This window comes from Trachurus japonicus, chromosome 15 (genome assembly GCF_045865225.1).
Source record: "Trachurus japonicus isolate A0001 chromosome 15, Traja_1.0".
In the NCBI taxonomy this organism is placed as follows: domain Eukaryota; kingdom Metazoa; phylum Chordata; class Actinopteri; order Carangiformes; family Carangidae; genus Trachurus; species Trachurus japonicus.
Window position 1 is genome coordinate 13,051,611 of NC_140921.1, and position 13,987 is coordinate 13,065,597.

General features: G+C 44.8%; 1 protein-coding gene across 2 annotated transcripts; it reads right to left on the reverse strand.

Annotated features, from left to right (window-relative positions):
- Positions 1 to 4,077: 4,077 nt before the first annotated feature.
- Positions 4,078 to 13,657, reverse strand: LOC146973298 (Krueppel-like factor 5). 2 transcript variants are annotated; one of them, XM_085799678.1, is made up of 5 exons: positions 13,486 to 13,657; positions 13,251 to 13,453; positions 10,843 to 12,055; positions 9,473 to 9,532; positions 4,078 to 6,716 (listed from the first exon to the last, which is right to left on the reverse strand). In XM_085799678.1, the coding sequence occupies exons 1-5, from the start codon at positions 13,613 to 13,615 to the stop codon at positions 6,538 to 6,540; spliced, it is 1,785 nt and encodes a 594-aa protein (XP_085655804.1). In that variant the 5' UTR covers positions 13,616 to 13,657; the 3' UTR covers positions 4,078 to 6,537. The 2 variants fall into 2 exon arrangements, with proteins under 2 accessions (XP_085655804.1, XP_085655805.1); XM_085799679.1 differs by having other exon boundaries at positions 13,251 to 13,657.
- Positions 13,658 to 13,987: the final 330 nt, after the last annotated feature.

Consider the following 13,987-nt stretch of genomic DNA (forward strand, 5'->3'; position numbering starts at 1 on the left):
AAGACAATCACATTGGTTTACGGTTTGCAGGATTTGTCATCTTTTTCTTGTTAGTCACTGTGGAGTGATGTTGAAACTCCTTGACAGCTGATACTACATCGTTTTGTTTCACATGGTGAGGCAGTGACAAAAAATGTGAACTTGAAAAACTCGATTAATAAAACAACTTGTGACTGTGAGTAAAACAAGACTTCACCCTTCAGAGCAGCAGCTGAAACTACTTAGGAACATTTGGTCGTCCGGGTCATTGTTTCAAGTATTTTATTTCAAAATGGGAGATTATGAAATCACAACAGCCATAAAAATTTTGAAAAAAGAAAAGAAAAAAAAAACTCTGTGTGTGAATGTCCAGCTGACTCTTTTCACTTTCTGCAGCGATCAGTGAAGCATTGCTGATTCTGTATTGATTATCAGCCTTCACCTCCACATGACGATGTCAGGGAAAGGTCAAACTGTTGTGGACAGAAATCAACTATGGTCCCAGTAAACACGCCTTTTCCTCCAGCCAGTACTCAGACTGAATTTTGGTTTTGTTTTCATTTCATTTCATGTTTGGGATGGGTTATTATTTTGCTCTAACTAGTCCAGACTGGTTAAAAAAAAACAAAAAAAAAACATCGGCACTGAAACATTAATCATCTAAAACTCTGATCTAACCCCTAACCTTTGATGGAAGCATTCACTGCAATATCTGGCATGTCAAATAAAGAAAATATGCTTGTATGTTGACTTGACAAAATGTACATTAACCTTCATTAATATTAAGCCACGCTTCCAAGGAAACCATCACACAGCCTCATAAGTAACCATAAACCTACTTGTAAAACTTAACCTTAATGCAGCAGCAACCCTTACTCTAATGTAACCCCTGATATTTATACATTTATCCAACATACAGCTCTAATCTAAGCCTCCACTTTTATCAATCCTCAGCTGCCTCTGCAGTGCGTGATTTTTTACTTATGCATGTCTTTAAGTAATTATTATTTGACCTCCAAATCTTAAAACATTCTTCTTTTGTGGGACATTGATTGCAAGCATCTATATCCCTATGCATATTTATCTGACTTAATCTGTAATGCGTGTTTTGATAGCACTTGCTTGGGCCTCCCATTCTAATTTATTTGGCTCTCAGTCCGAGGCTTTGTTTTGGTCTAATAACATTTAATTGTATGAGGATGAGAAATAGGGGAGGATTATAAAACCTGTCTGTCTAGTGAAGCAGAAAACCATCTGATGGATTGTGGGAGATGACAACCATGAACAGACCTGTTGCCAGAGCACTGGATCCACAATCGTTGGCAAATTAAGAACCGTTCTCTCCAAACTAACCCCAACAGCTGGCTGTTACTTGTTAGGACATCATAGCGGGCGAAATCTAAAAGAAAGGATTGTAACATGCCTCCTTAAAATGCGTATCATTTTACTGTATGCTTGGTTTAGTGGTGCGTACTGTAAAACAAATATGCAATTAATAAAAACCACCAGGTAAGTGATACTGGGGGCCTCTAGGGGTCTGGGGTCCTGGTGCCAGTTGTCTGATTTTCCCAGTTAATAATTCATCTGCAGTGGAGGTAAAATGCTGAGCTGAACAAAAGAGCAAAATGGGCTCCATTTAATCCTGAGCGCTTTACCATTTGCCTCTAATTCACCCCTACACACAGGATGGCCTGTGTATCGCGAGCAATTTGTCATTGAGGGTTTTCATTCATTCAGTCAATCTATTAAGGAAACAGCTCGTTACCGGATCTCAGTTCAGGGCTGGTTAAGGCTGTAATTAAACCATTTTTAGGATCAGACACCCAGCATATACACCAAAATTCATATGACAGCAGGACAGGTATAGGTATAATGTAAGTGCAACATTTGCAGATGTTAAAGCTACTTGGGGGTTCATGCAGCAGCCTCATGCTGTCACTATAAGCCACTGTGAGCCTCCACACACTGGCTTCTCTGCAGCAGTCCCACAGACAGGCAGTGAACTGTACAGCGCCCGTCAAGGACACTTAAACATGGGAATGAACCGCTGTACCTGCTGAGCCACAGTCGTCCAGCTGCACACCACAGGTTCAGGTGGCTCTGAGGATGGACCTCCAGGCAATGAAGAAAAAAAACACATTTTATGAACTACAAATGCAACTTGATGATCTTTATCTCCTCTGCTTGTGTTTGTTCTCACAGCAGCTCCTGTACAGTGTGAAACACAGTAGACTACCATGATACAACATAATACTGCAGTATGTCGGCAGCCATGATGATGATCGCTCTGATTGTTTGGGTTCAAACCTCCAACACTTTGTAACTACTGCGCAGTTCACCTGAGGCAACATTTTTTAAAATGAACGTAGCGTCTTGAAATGAAACCCTCCTCGATTTCTGATATTATCTTTAACTTTTTGATAGCGTGTCAGCTGTTCTGGTATCTTTTCAATCTCTGATAACAACATGTTCTATTCTGAGAAGATTGGGAAGGGTTGACTTTGGAGGAAGTTGCATACATGTGTGTGTGACTGTGTGAGTGAGTGAGTGTGTGTGAGTGAGTGTGTGTCTGTCCGGGCTCCCCGTGGTCATTCTATTGGTCTTCTGAGTGGGTGGTCTGTTCCAAGAGAGGAGCATTGGAAACATTACACCTACATACACACACACACACACACTCACACATAGACACACACAAAGGGAAACTGGGAATCACACCAACGCAGCACAGCAGAGGGTGGAGCAGGCAGGAGCCTTCTTCCAGATGTGTGACATTAATTTAGTTGATCCCAAACATGAACCGGTAGCTCCCACTCACTCATCACTGCAGTGTGTGTGTGTGTGTGTGTGTGTGTAGGCTATGTGTGTGTAACATGAGGTCTAACTTTTTAACATTCACACTTGATTCTACATATTTCACTTATTCTGTGTAAATCGTCTTGGTGAGATTTGGTGCGACTCGGTGAGAAAGAGAGACGATGAAAAATGAGAAGAGGAAGAAGAGAGCGCCTGAAATATATATAGTATATACAGTATATATAATATATATGTATATAATTCTCCTCCTGTGTTAGAGGAGGAGGAGAAGATGGAGCAGGGAGGGCTACAGGGAGACGAGGTGCATGATTAAAGAAGGGGAAAAGATGAGGAGCGGAGCAGGTTATGAGAACAGTCTCCACTCTGACCCACAGAGCAGCGCCCCTGGACTTTCATACAATACTTTCCACCGGGAAGGAGGGGGAGGAGGTGGAGGAGGAGGAGGAGAAGAGAGAAGAGAAGAGAGGAGGGGAGGGAGGGAGGGGGATACGGTGCATGGAAAGACAAAGAGAGAAAAAAAAATGAAATTAAATAAGAAGACATGGCGGAGGAGGAGATGTAGGAGGACGGAAGTGGTTTGATTGGGTCCCCCCAGAGATTCTTATGTTTAGATTGTTCTGCATTTCACTTCTTTCACCCTCTCCCCTCCACCTCCCTCTTTTTCTGACATCTGAGGTAGATTACAACAGAGACCCTGGGTCACATTTATGACTTAAACCAAGAACATATGGTGTGTGCGTGCATGTGTGTGTGTGTGTGTGTGTGCGCGCATGTGCATGTTTGTACGTCCATTTCGATGCAGTGGGATTCCCCCTCCTGTCCCCGAGTGGTGGTCAAATTTATTTTCTTGTCCATTGTCTCTTGCTGGGATATCAAAGGACCATTGTTTGTTGATCAGCGAGGGTGCTGCAGGTTACTTGCAGGTCCTGGACAAGAGCGCCTTCACCTCTCCTCCACATCTTTCCCTTTTCTTATCTCCTTTTGCCCATAACTGAACTTTTAAGCATGTCGGATCTACCGCAGCAAATCCCAGACTCACAAAGGATCAGTATCTCCACAAAAAAAAAAACCCTGTTTAGATTCTGAAAGATTAAGTGTGGTTATGTCTCATTTGTTTCATTTGGGCCTTGACGAGGCCCCACACTCATGACACACACTCTCCATCCGCACAGCACGGCTCACTCCTCCAGAACATGCTTTAATATAAAACTCATGGATACCACAGAATTCCTCATGCAATGCAATTCAGTCACTGTCACCACTGATTTCAGCACAAAAAGCACATGTGTAAAAGTGTCAGTTGACTTTATTAGGATCGGCTTCACTCAGTTGAAGAAAAAACAACTTTTGTCTTTGGAACGTTTACCACGGAAGAAAAAACAAAAGATTTTATAAAATAACTTGTTGGAAGGACAATATTATATAAAACAATGGCATCAAAATATCTTTGACAAGAAAATAAAACCAAAAAAAAGGAAAAAAAAAAAAAAAGGCTCAAATATTTTTTGGATGCAGGGCACTTTTTTTTTCCTCTTTTTGCCCTTTTGTTTATAAAATAATAAGAAAAGAGGAAAAAAATAAACACAAAAAAAATCAAGTTATTTACAGTGCATATATTTACATTAAGGCATTTTTGTTGGGGAGAAAGACGGTTGATCTGATACAACCCCCACTTCTACACAATCAAATAAATAGATTTACCAAGATACAATACAGTGCTATATTATCTTAACGCTACCTGCAGTGAATGAACAAATACAGTTGTAAGTTCAGGCTAAACCACACCACCTAAATGGACAGTCAAGTGTATGTTAAAGGAGAGGTTCACATTTTGTTCAATCAAGACTAAACAATGTTCTCATCTCCATTAAAATGCTGAATTCAATGTAAAAATGTAATGTTTTTCTGTTGTAAGAAATCCCCTGTGTGTGTTATTCCTCAGCACAAAGAAGGGATTTCACACTGATAAGAAGTCTGACAGATACCCATGTTTGATTTGTCTAACTCAAGAGAGATAAAGCCTCATATTATCTCCTCATGATCTTTACAATGCAGTTTTTTTTTAGTTAGACTGATTTCATTCATCCTGTTCCCGGATCTTTTCCGTGGCCAGTGTGGACAAGACAAAAAAACGCCTACAGAGACCAGTGCGTCAGGAGCCTGTGAGTGTTGTTTTAACAGCATTTCAAAGAAAAAGTACAAACCTGTCCTTTAACAAAACACTGTGTCCACATTTGATTGACTGATAGAGCTGCATTGCAAGTTAGTTGTGTACAGAGTCAGAGAGCGAAAACCCTCAGAGAAAGGACTGACTGTTACTTTCATAATAATAATGATAAAAAAAAAGAAAATCCACATAATGTCAGGATGTTGGTAAAGTGGCCTGAGCGGAGCTGTTAAATTACAATGAATGATGGCTCGCCATGTAATCTTAAAATACATTTCCTTTTTACCCAGAGCTGGGTCCAGAGATTGAATAGATTAAGAAAAAAAAAACAGCACCATGCGTGTTTAAGGGACTGTCTACATTAATCACAGCTCTGCTACCACTGAAGGAAAAACACATAAAACCAGAGGAGGAGGCACTTAATCAGGTTTGGATGATGAAGATGATACTTTGGTTAAAAAAGAGATGTACAAGTGGTTGTTTTTTTTTGAAGATGCTTAATTCAAGCTTGTGCATCAAACACAGTCAATTCTGTTAAACTGAATGAATTCTAGGACGCGTCCACGGGTTCTGCTTACATTTCTCTGGCTGGGAATACACTGAAAGACAATCTGAATAATTCATCACCTAATTGCTGCTCTTTAGCAACCATCCACCTCCCTCTGTTCCTCAGTCATCCTCGGTTCTCCGCTCTCTAAAATCTAAAATCTTTCTATCTCTCCATCTGCACCCCTCCCTCGTCTCTCTCTCTCTCTTTTTTCCCCCCACTCCCTGCACTATCTTCCCTCTCTCCAGAGTATAAATGCCTTCAATTTTTAATATCTGAACAGCAATGATTTGTGAGATTCAGTCCAGTAGTGATAATAATCGTTCCAGTGGTGAGTGAGATGCATGTGCCAAAAAAAGGCTCAGACTTGGATTACCAGTTCTAGTGCAAACCAAATGATTTGGTAAAAAATAAAGATCTGGATATTCCAGTTATAAGAACAAACTAACAAACCATGGAGTAAACAAAGATTTGGTTTGACTAGTTTTGCAAACAAGGTTCTCCTTTATAAAAAAAAAATATATATATATATGAAGCCAGTTCTATGTTAGAACGGAGAAAAGAAACAAGATGTACAAGTTTTGAGTGGTAAGTGCTTTCATTCCAGTCACACAAAAGAGTCCAAATGGACTGGAGACACATTTTAGAGCTACCATTTTTTTTCTTGTTGTTATTTTTCTTCTTTGTATTCGTCCAAAGAAATCTATACCAAGTATATCTGGAGGTTAAAGGACCAGGGACTTCATCTGGCCGCCACCTTTCTACTTTACAACCTCCAAACCGTCCCACTCTGGGTTAAGAGCAACATGTTTGTTAGGCTATCGTACTGATTTAGCACATGATAGCAGCACCAGGAGGAGCTGTGGTGTCAGTGGAAGCTGCTCTGCATCAGGCAGATTGTAGTTGTGGGAGATGGAGTGAGTGCTTTATGTCTGTCAAGATAGTGCTTGTGTATTTGTAGTGTGCGTGCGTGTGTGTAGGTGTGTGCATGTGTGTGTGTGTGTGTGTGTGTGTGTGTGTGCAAATGCTGCTAGTTCTGGTGTCTCTTCATGTGCAGGGCGAGGTGGTCGGATCGGGAAAAGGCGCGCGAGCAGACGGCACACTGGAAGGGCTTGGCGCCGGTGTGCTTCCGATAGTGACGCGTCAGCTCGTCAGAACGGGCGAAGCGCCAGTCGCAGCTGTCCCACGTACACCTGTACGGCTTCTCACCTGCAGAGAGAGAGAAAACAGAGAGTTAAAAGGTGAGTGGAGCGCTGCTATCGATCCACTCAGCTGAATTTCTTGTTTGATCACTTGACCTCCAGCTCTAGAGGCTGTTACATTATACTGATGGTACTGATTAGGCTGATTATTAGTAAAACAGACAGTAATTGCCCGGGTAACGTGATTCAGACAGTTGGGTGGAGGGACTGGGCGAACTGGCTTTACTGAAAAGCTCAGCCGTCTGACAGCACGTACGGTAATAGCATTGTCACAGGCATTCGTCGGGTAGTCGAACACCAACACTGCACAACTTTCCCACGGACGACTGGTCTGTACTGTTTGTCACTGCTCCTGAGCGCGTCTCTCTGACACATGAAGCATGGCTCTTTTGTCACTCTGTCATCAGCTGCAGCCACAGACGTTTTCTGAGGAAGTGTGCGACCAGTCACGCCTCTTGTCTTACGCCCTCAGCTACATCAGTGCAGGTGCATTGGCCCTGATGTGGGTTAAAACGCATACATTCTTGCACTTACCTCAAGTAACTTATCTATTTGCGTAGATCGTTTTGTTGTTATTTGAATTTGATTATGAGTTTTACATTACAAAACTCATCAATAACCATTTCTACAAGCTCTATGCTTTCAGTTTGGTCTGGAAACAATGAATGAATGGAAGCATAAGAAATGAACAGATCCCTTTTTTCTTCTTTCTCTGGTTTGTCTAATTTTCTCTCATTTTTTCTGTATTCTAAAACTAAAGAGTGATAAACTTCTATGTAAATACGTTTTTTTCCTGTTTCTCCATGTAACTGTGAACTTTCTGAAAGGGCCAACAACAATTTAAAAGCAAATAATAAAGGAATCTAATGGAAATTGTGATGTTTTTGTTTTTCTCCTCATTACTCTCACCAGTCCTCATTATAAACAGTTAATAAAACAACATCTTTATCAAATAAATGTGTTTTTTTTATTGGTTTTTCAGGCTAATAAGGAAACTGTTGAATGCTCTGTGCACCTTGGACACTGGTTAAACTGAAGCAGACTGAAGCAGACATGTCCAAAACTACAAATGGACAAATAAAAACAAAAAGTATCTGTATGCTTGACATCACTAGAGGCAATTGAGGACATATTCTGTTTTCCTTATTTGAGTGAACTGAGCCTTTAAACAAGCACAACCAGGACTGTGGCATCAACTAAAACAACGTCAGTAAACCTGTTTGCAAATTAACCACAGCGTCGCCAAAGTTAGAAACACAAACCTGAAACTGAACACAATGAGAGACAATGAAAAGACGCTGAGAAAAAAAAACAAAAAGCAAAAAAAAACAAAACAAAACACAGCACGAGTCAAGTGAGAGGGGTGTTCAGTTCTCACAATGCACTCGCAAAACACACGCACCCACGTACGCACACACACGCATGCACGTAGACAGACACACAAACAATCAGGGTAATGGATGTTGATGGAGATTAGAGTGGGAACTCCCACTGGGACCCAAACGCATTAGGAATCATCTCATACAGATTACTGACAGGTGTGTGTGTGGACGTGTGTGCGTGTGTGTGTCTGCGCGCACGTGTGTGTGTGTGAGAGAGAGAGCGAGTGAGTACGTAAGTGTGCATTCAAGCAGCTGAATAAGAGAAGTAGAATGAGTAACAGACAAAGATAGACACGGGTGGAGGTGGAGGGGGCAAGGGGGGGTGAAGGTGGGACGGTGGCACAAAAGCAGAGGAGAAGATGATTAGATGAATGAAAGCGATAGAAAAAAGGGGGAAAGAAAATAAGTAAGTGAGACTGACAAAAGCAGGAGGAGATGGGAGCTGCTGCTGCTGCTGCTGCTGCTGCTGCATCCCTCTCTCTCAACGTGTCGTGTTCTCATCTTGTGGCCTGTAATAACTGCAATAACCACAATCAGGCTGCAGCATGAATGACGCCAGATCTAATTGTCGTGTCATGTTCCCCCCAAGTAGTGAAATGCAAGGCAAGCACACCCACAACAGGCGCTCTGAGCTCTGAGCTGAGCTGAGTGGCTCAGTTGCAACAAGCGAACCAGATTCTGGTTCGCAAAACCTGGTAAAGAGCGAGTTTTGCGTGTGTATCCACATGAGCGAGGAATGCGGAGATATCAACAGAAGCTTTGTTTTGTTAGCTGGGGTGAGGCGGGGCCCCGACACCTAAGCGGTTGTTTGTTGACTTTGCTCATCCAAAACTAATAGTTCGAATGTACTGTAAATGTGAAAGAAGGAAGGAGAGCAGAGGAGAACAAGAAGAAGAAAGGGAAAACAATACAAAAGGAAAGTTGCCCCGTGACGATTGAAGGGGAGATAAGACAAGACGAGATGATCTAAGATAATTGTGCATCTGCACAGACAGATCCATGGACATATTTATAGTGTCAAACCAGCCCGACCAGTCTTAGAAATGTGTATCAAAGCGTTCAAACATGGCCGTCTGGACAGGCCACGGGGCCCAGAGAGAGATGGCACCACACGTCTAGCACTGACCACATAGCGCCAGAGTCATCCCCTGGCAGAAGTGTGTCACTTCCACCTGTTTTGATGGAATAGTATATTGGGCAGTGGATGGGAATGGGGTAGGATACATTTACACACACATGCCAAGAACACAACACTCTGCCTAGCAACACCGTGCCAGCACAGATACCGAAATACGAGTCGTGTGTGGGCAGCGTCTTTTTTTCCCCCCTAATAGGTCCTGTTTTTAAAAAAAAAGTGGCATTAATTAGAGGAATGTCTTACCCGTGTGAGTCCTGAGATGGGCTTTCAGATGGGACGACTTGGTGTAGACCTTCTTGCAGCCTGACGACAGACAGGGAGATAAACACAAACAGAAGGCTGAATCCAAATCCAAATAATTCGCATGGTGCCAGATATGTATTTACCCAATCAACCGAGCCATGGTGGTATGCTAGATATTTTGCACTAATGAAGAACAGAAGCTGTTGGGGAATGACATATAGTAAATGTTTGTTTTGTGGGAAAACAGAAACTGGTTCTGATTTCCAAAATCTCAAAAGTTAAAAAGTTAAAGTGTGATTAAAAACTGATAACATTTTGTGTATTTACATAAGAATTTCACTCGACCACATGCCACTAATCACACGGAGAAACCTTCTGTTGACTGCACCTGTTAGATTGACATCAAACTGGAGGTATTTTAAGTTCAGCATTTAAAAACCCTTTGGCACATTATCTTATTTACAGTGAAGTAGATCACAATGTCAGGAAGGTCATCGGGGTTTAGAAAGACACTCGTTTGTTTTATTATGACTTTAAAAAGTAGACTTTCCTGTTTTGTAAGGACCATATAGTGTGACTAAAGTGAGGATCCCTCCCTGCGTGTGTGTGACAGATCTGCTTCACCTGACTTTTAAAAAATTAGACGTGTGCTAACATGCTGCAGGAGGCTCCGCTTAAGCCTATTTTACGCGCTGCCACAGGCTAGTTGACATTAAATATCTTACATGTAGCTGCAGATCACACAGCTACAGTGTGTGTGTGTGTGTGTGAGAGTGTGTGTGTGTGTGTGAGTGCATGTGAGCGTGTGCAGTGCAGTTTTAAAAAAGGAAATCTGTCCACATAATGTCAAGAGTGGCTTTATGCAAATTTTATGTGGAAAAACAAATCAAATGACTTAAGGAAAACAACTATGTAATTAACACGCCCACACACGCTCACACACTTCATTACACAATCATGCCAGTGATGACTTTAAAGCCACAACAATGTGTGAGGGCTCATGACTGTGAGTGCCAAAGCTATTTGGAACGCAAGAATAAATGCACAACCTAGTTAATTGTTAAGTTAATTGATTGGCAGTGACTTTTAGGTCTCCATTGCTAAAATATTCAAATTCTAGAGCAGCGTGTTCTGGCTGCAGAGCGTCTCGTGCCTCACAGGGCCTGGGAAAGTCATTCCAAAGCGCAAACATGTAATTTCCAAAAAATGCAAAAGGGGTGTCTTAAAATAAAGCTGGTTTTCTTGAAGCTGACCTTTGTTGAGTGACCAGAGATTCACCTGACCGCACTGCAGGGTAAAAATAAACGCTCGCTCACACACATACAGTGACAGGGAATCAGCACATGCACATGGTCGTTTCCCGTCCTCACCTGGGTAGTCACAGTGGTGGATCCGTCGTTTCTCCAGGTCCGGGTTGTTCCTCCGGCTGTAGCGGGCGGCCACGCTGGTCTGAGCTGGGGTCGGGGCCGGGGTGGTCTCGGGGGCCTGGGGGAGGGCCGCGGCTTGGCCTGGGATGGGCGCGGGACCCGTGTTAAGGGGCAGGGCTAAACCACCGCCACCGCCACCGCCGCCGCCGCCGCCTGGTCCCGGGCTGGGTCTGTGTCCGGGCGTGCCAACTGCCAACTTGGAGGCGATGGTGGCTGCGTACGAGGGAGGGGGGGACATGGTGTGCAGCAGCTCCTTCTGCCTGTCGGGGCTGCCAGGCTCCGAGCTGGGCGGCGAGGGAGGCAGGTAGGGCACCTGCTGCTGGAGGAAGTGGGCGTGCGGCTGAGCATGAGGATGTGTGTACGCGGCGGGCCCCCCGCCCAGGCCGCAGTAGGCCGGCTTAGCAGTCTGCTCCTGGGGAGACGCAGACGAAGCCACCGGCAAGTCGTGGAAGGCTGTGTGGATTGTGGAAGTGGAAGTGTGTTGTATCTGCTGCTGATGCTGCTGATGGTGATGGTGATGATGGTGGTGGTGATGATGGTGACGCTGATGCTGAGCCTCCATGCCATTACCATGGTGATGATGATGATCCAAGCCCGAGTTCAGGAGCTGAAACAGTGAGCCGCTGTTGTCATGGTGGTGGAGAGCCTGCTGTTCAAACTGTGACGGCATTTCCTGTTTGACAAAGACCTCCGGCACCGATTCGCCGCCTTGGCTGCCTCCCGACTGGTTGAAAACACTGGTGAAGTCCGGTAACCCCGTTAACGTCATGTTTATGGCTGCGGTTTCCATAGCAATGCCGCCGGGGCCGTGCCCAGATGTGCTGCAGCTACTCGTGGGCGTAGCGTTGGGGCAGTGCTGCTGCTGCTGCAGGTTGGGGGAGAAACACGGGGAGACAGACTCTGTTTTGATCTGGGTGAGACCTGTGTGGGTCTGGGGCTGCGGGGGCCGCACCTGCTGACACAAGCCCATCCTCAGGTAGGCCACGTCGGGGAGGTAAAGATTCATGTTGAGCGTGTAGGGAGCCCCGGTGTGATCGTCGGCGAAGAAATGATCCACAGCAGATGTGCCGTCTCTGTGTGACTTCTGCTGGCTGTCGGCAGGAGGTGGAAGGGAAAGAGACTGAGGGGAGAGATACCTGTCCATCTCACATTTTGCCTGTTGATACAAAAAAAAAAAAAAAGATAGAAAAAGACAAACACAGACAAAAAGAAACAGATCAGTTTCTGGGTTTTAAAGCAAACTTTGGGTGAAATGAAACGCACTCAGCTACGACTTCAACAACTGCTTCTCATGGAGCTATTCCCAGGCACTATTTTGAGAAGACAAAGGTTTGATAGGAAGAGTCACCGCTGAAGCATTTATCAAGTAGTCATCAATAGGCGGTTGCAACATTCCCTCTCTGCCTGCAAGGCTGAACTCAAAAACCTGTCAGCTGTTTGGGGCAACAGTTGAGGATCAAACCACAATCTTGTGCAAGTAGAGAACAAGATCTGATCTGGGTAATAAAACATTAGGAAATTCACCTGCACTTGCACTTACAAGAACAGACTAAATAATAAGAAGAAGCAAGCCAGTGTCTGATCAAACAGGTGAACGACTCTGAGTCAAAGATCACCCCTTTATTTTCATATTCCGATCTCTAATTCCTGTGAATCTGGTGGGATCTAAAAGTTAGAGGAGCCCTGCAGCAGAGGATGAAACAGCAACATGAAAGGGAATGGGGAAACACCCATGCCTCCCTGTCCGCTGCTGCTGCAGCAGCAACAGCAGCAGCAGCAGCAGTAGTAGAAGCAGCAGCCTGGGGATGGGCTGCTATTTCTGGGCTCCTGGTCGTACCAGCTGTTCCACAGACCTCTCTCTCTCTCTCTCTCTCTCCTCTGCTGCACAAGTTTCCTGCTAAGTGGGGGGGACAGAGTTGCTGGGACCTTTCTGTCCCGGAGCTGGAGTCAGTTGTTGTCGGGGTGGTATGATGGTGAGAGAGAGAGAGGAGGGGAGGAGGAGGAGGAGGTGGGGGGGACGCCAAGAAGAGACCAACAACTGGTGACCAACTGGCTGGCACAGAAAACATGCGGTGAATGCGTTTTTGCAGGCGGAGCAGCTCGGCTTCGCGTCCAGCTGGTCGCAGCAGCCTGCTGCTCTCTCATGACCGCAAATAGTGCACAACAAAGTGGCGATTAACACCGCGCCGCTCGGTCGATTGGAAATTTGGAGGCCAGCAAAAAACAACAACAAAAAAAACAACAACCTGGGTCTACAACCAGTCTGCCACGCCCATTCAATGAAATACATCACTAATGTGTAAAGTCGGTCTGCTCTGCTGCTTTCTGTCCGAGGTGGTGGGGGGGTTTACCTGTGCGTAGTCGTTTTGTCCTGCCTTGTCTGCCGGGTCCGTGATCTTGCAGTCCAAGCCGAACAACGCCGAGTCCTCCAGAGAGAATCCGCCGGAGAGAGTCGCCTTCTGCAGCGGGTAGAAGGGATCCTCCTGCCCGCCGCCGCCGCCGCTCATCGTGAGTGTCGCGGCCATGAAGCTCCGACGCAGAACCGCAAAACGCACTAGCTTCGTTGGTTCGTCCTGTTATGCACACACACACACACACACACAAAAAGGAGGATGCTACAGCAGTACCAGGGAGAGGAATGAAGCCGACGAGGTGGAGCGGTGGAGTTATTACTGTGTTGCCCTGTGTGTGCTACATCTCCGTCCACTTGTTTCATCCCTCCACCGGCCCACAGACAGTTTTCTATCTCCAGGGCGGAGCTGCACAGTGTAAATACAGCACACGCGCCGCCCACCAAACCTTTAAAAAGCCTTTGATCATTCATTCACCGGCCACCGCCCTACGCTCCATCTCAATACATTATCAACACTGTCGTAAAGTGTACACAGCATCGACCAGAGCCGCGTACACATCCATAGAGCCCGTGAAGGTTACTCACCTGTCTGCTGTGTTTTTATAAACACATTTTCTTCTGACTGCTTTAAGATTTTATCAGAAATCAGCGTCTCAGATCTGATAAAGTGGGAATGCAATCAATGAGAAATACTGCTACAAGTAAAAGTCATAGGTTTCAAAAGCAAAAGTGAAG

Coding starts and splice junctions, on each gene's coding strand:
- LOC146973298 (XM_085799678.1), bottom strand. CDS start 13,615: ATGAAACAAGTGGACGGAGATGTAGCACACACAGGGCAACACAGTAAT. Junction 13,454..13,485: donor TTTTGTGTGTGTGTGTGTGT/GTGTGCATAACA, acceptor CAACGAAGCTAG/TGCGTTTTGCGGTTCTGCGT. Junction 9,533..10,842: donor CCACCACTGTGACTACCCAG/GTGAGGACGGGA, acceptor GTCTGTCGTCAG/GCTGCAAGAAGGTCTACACC.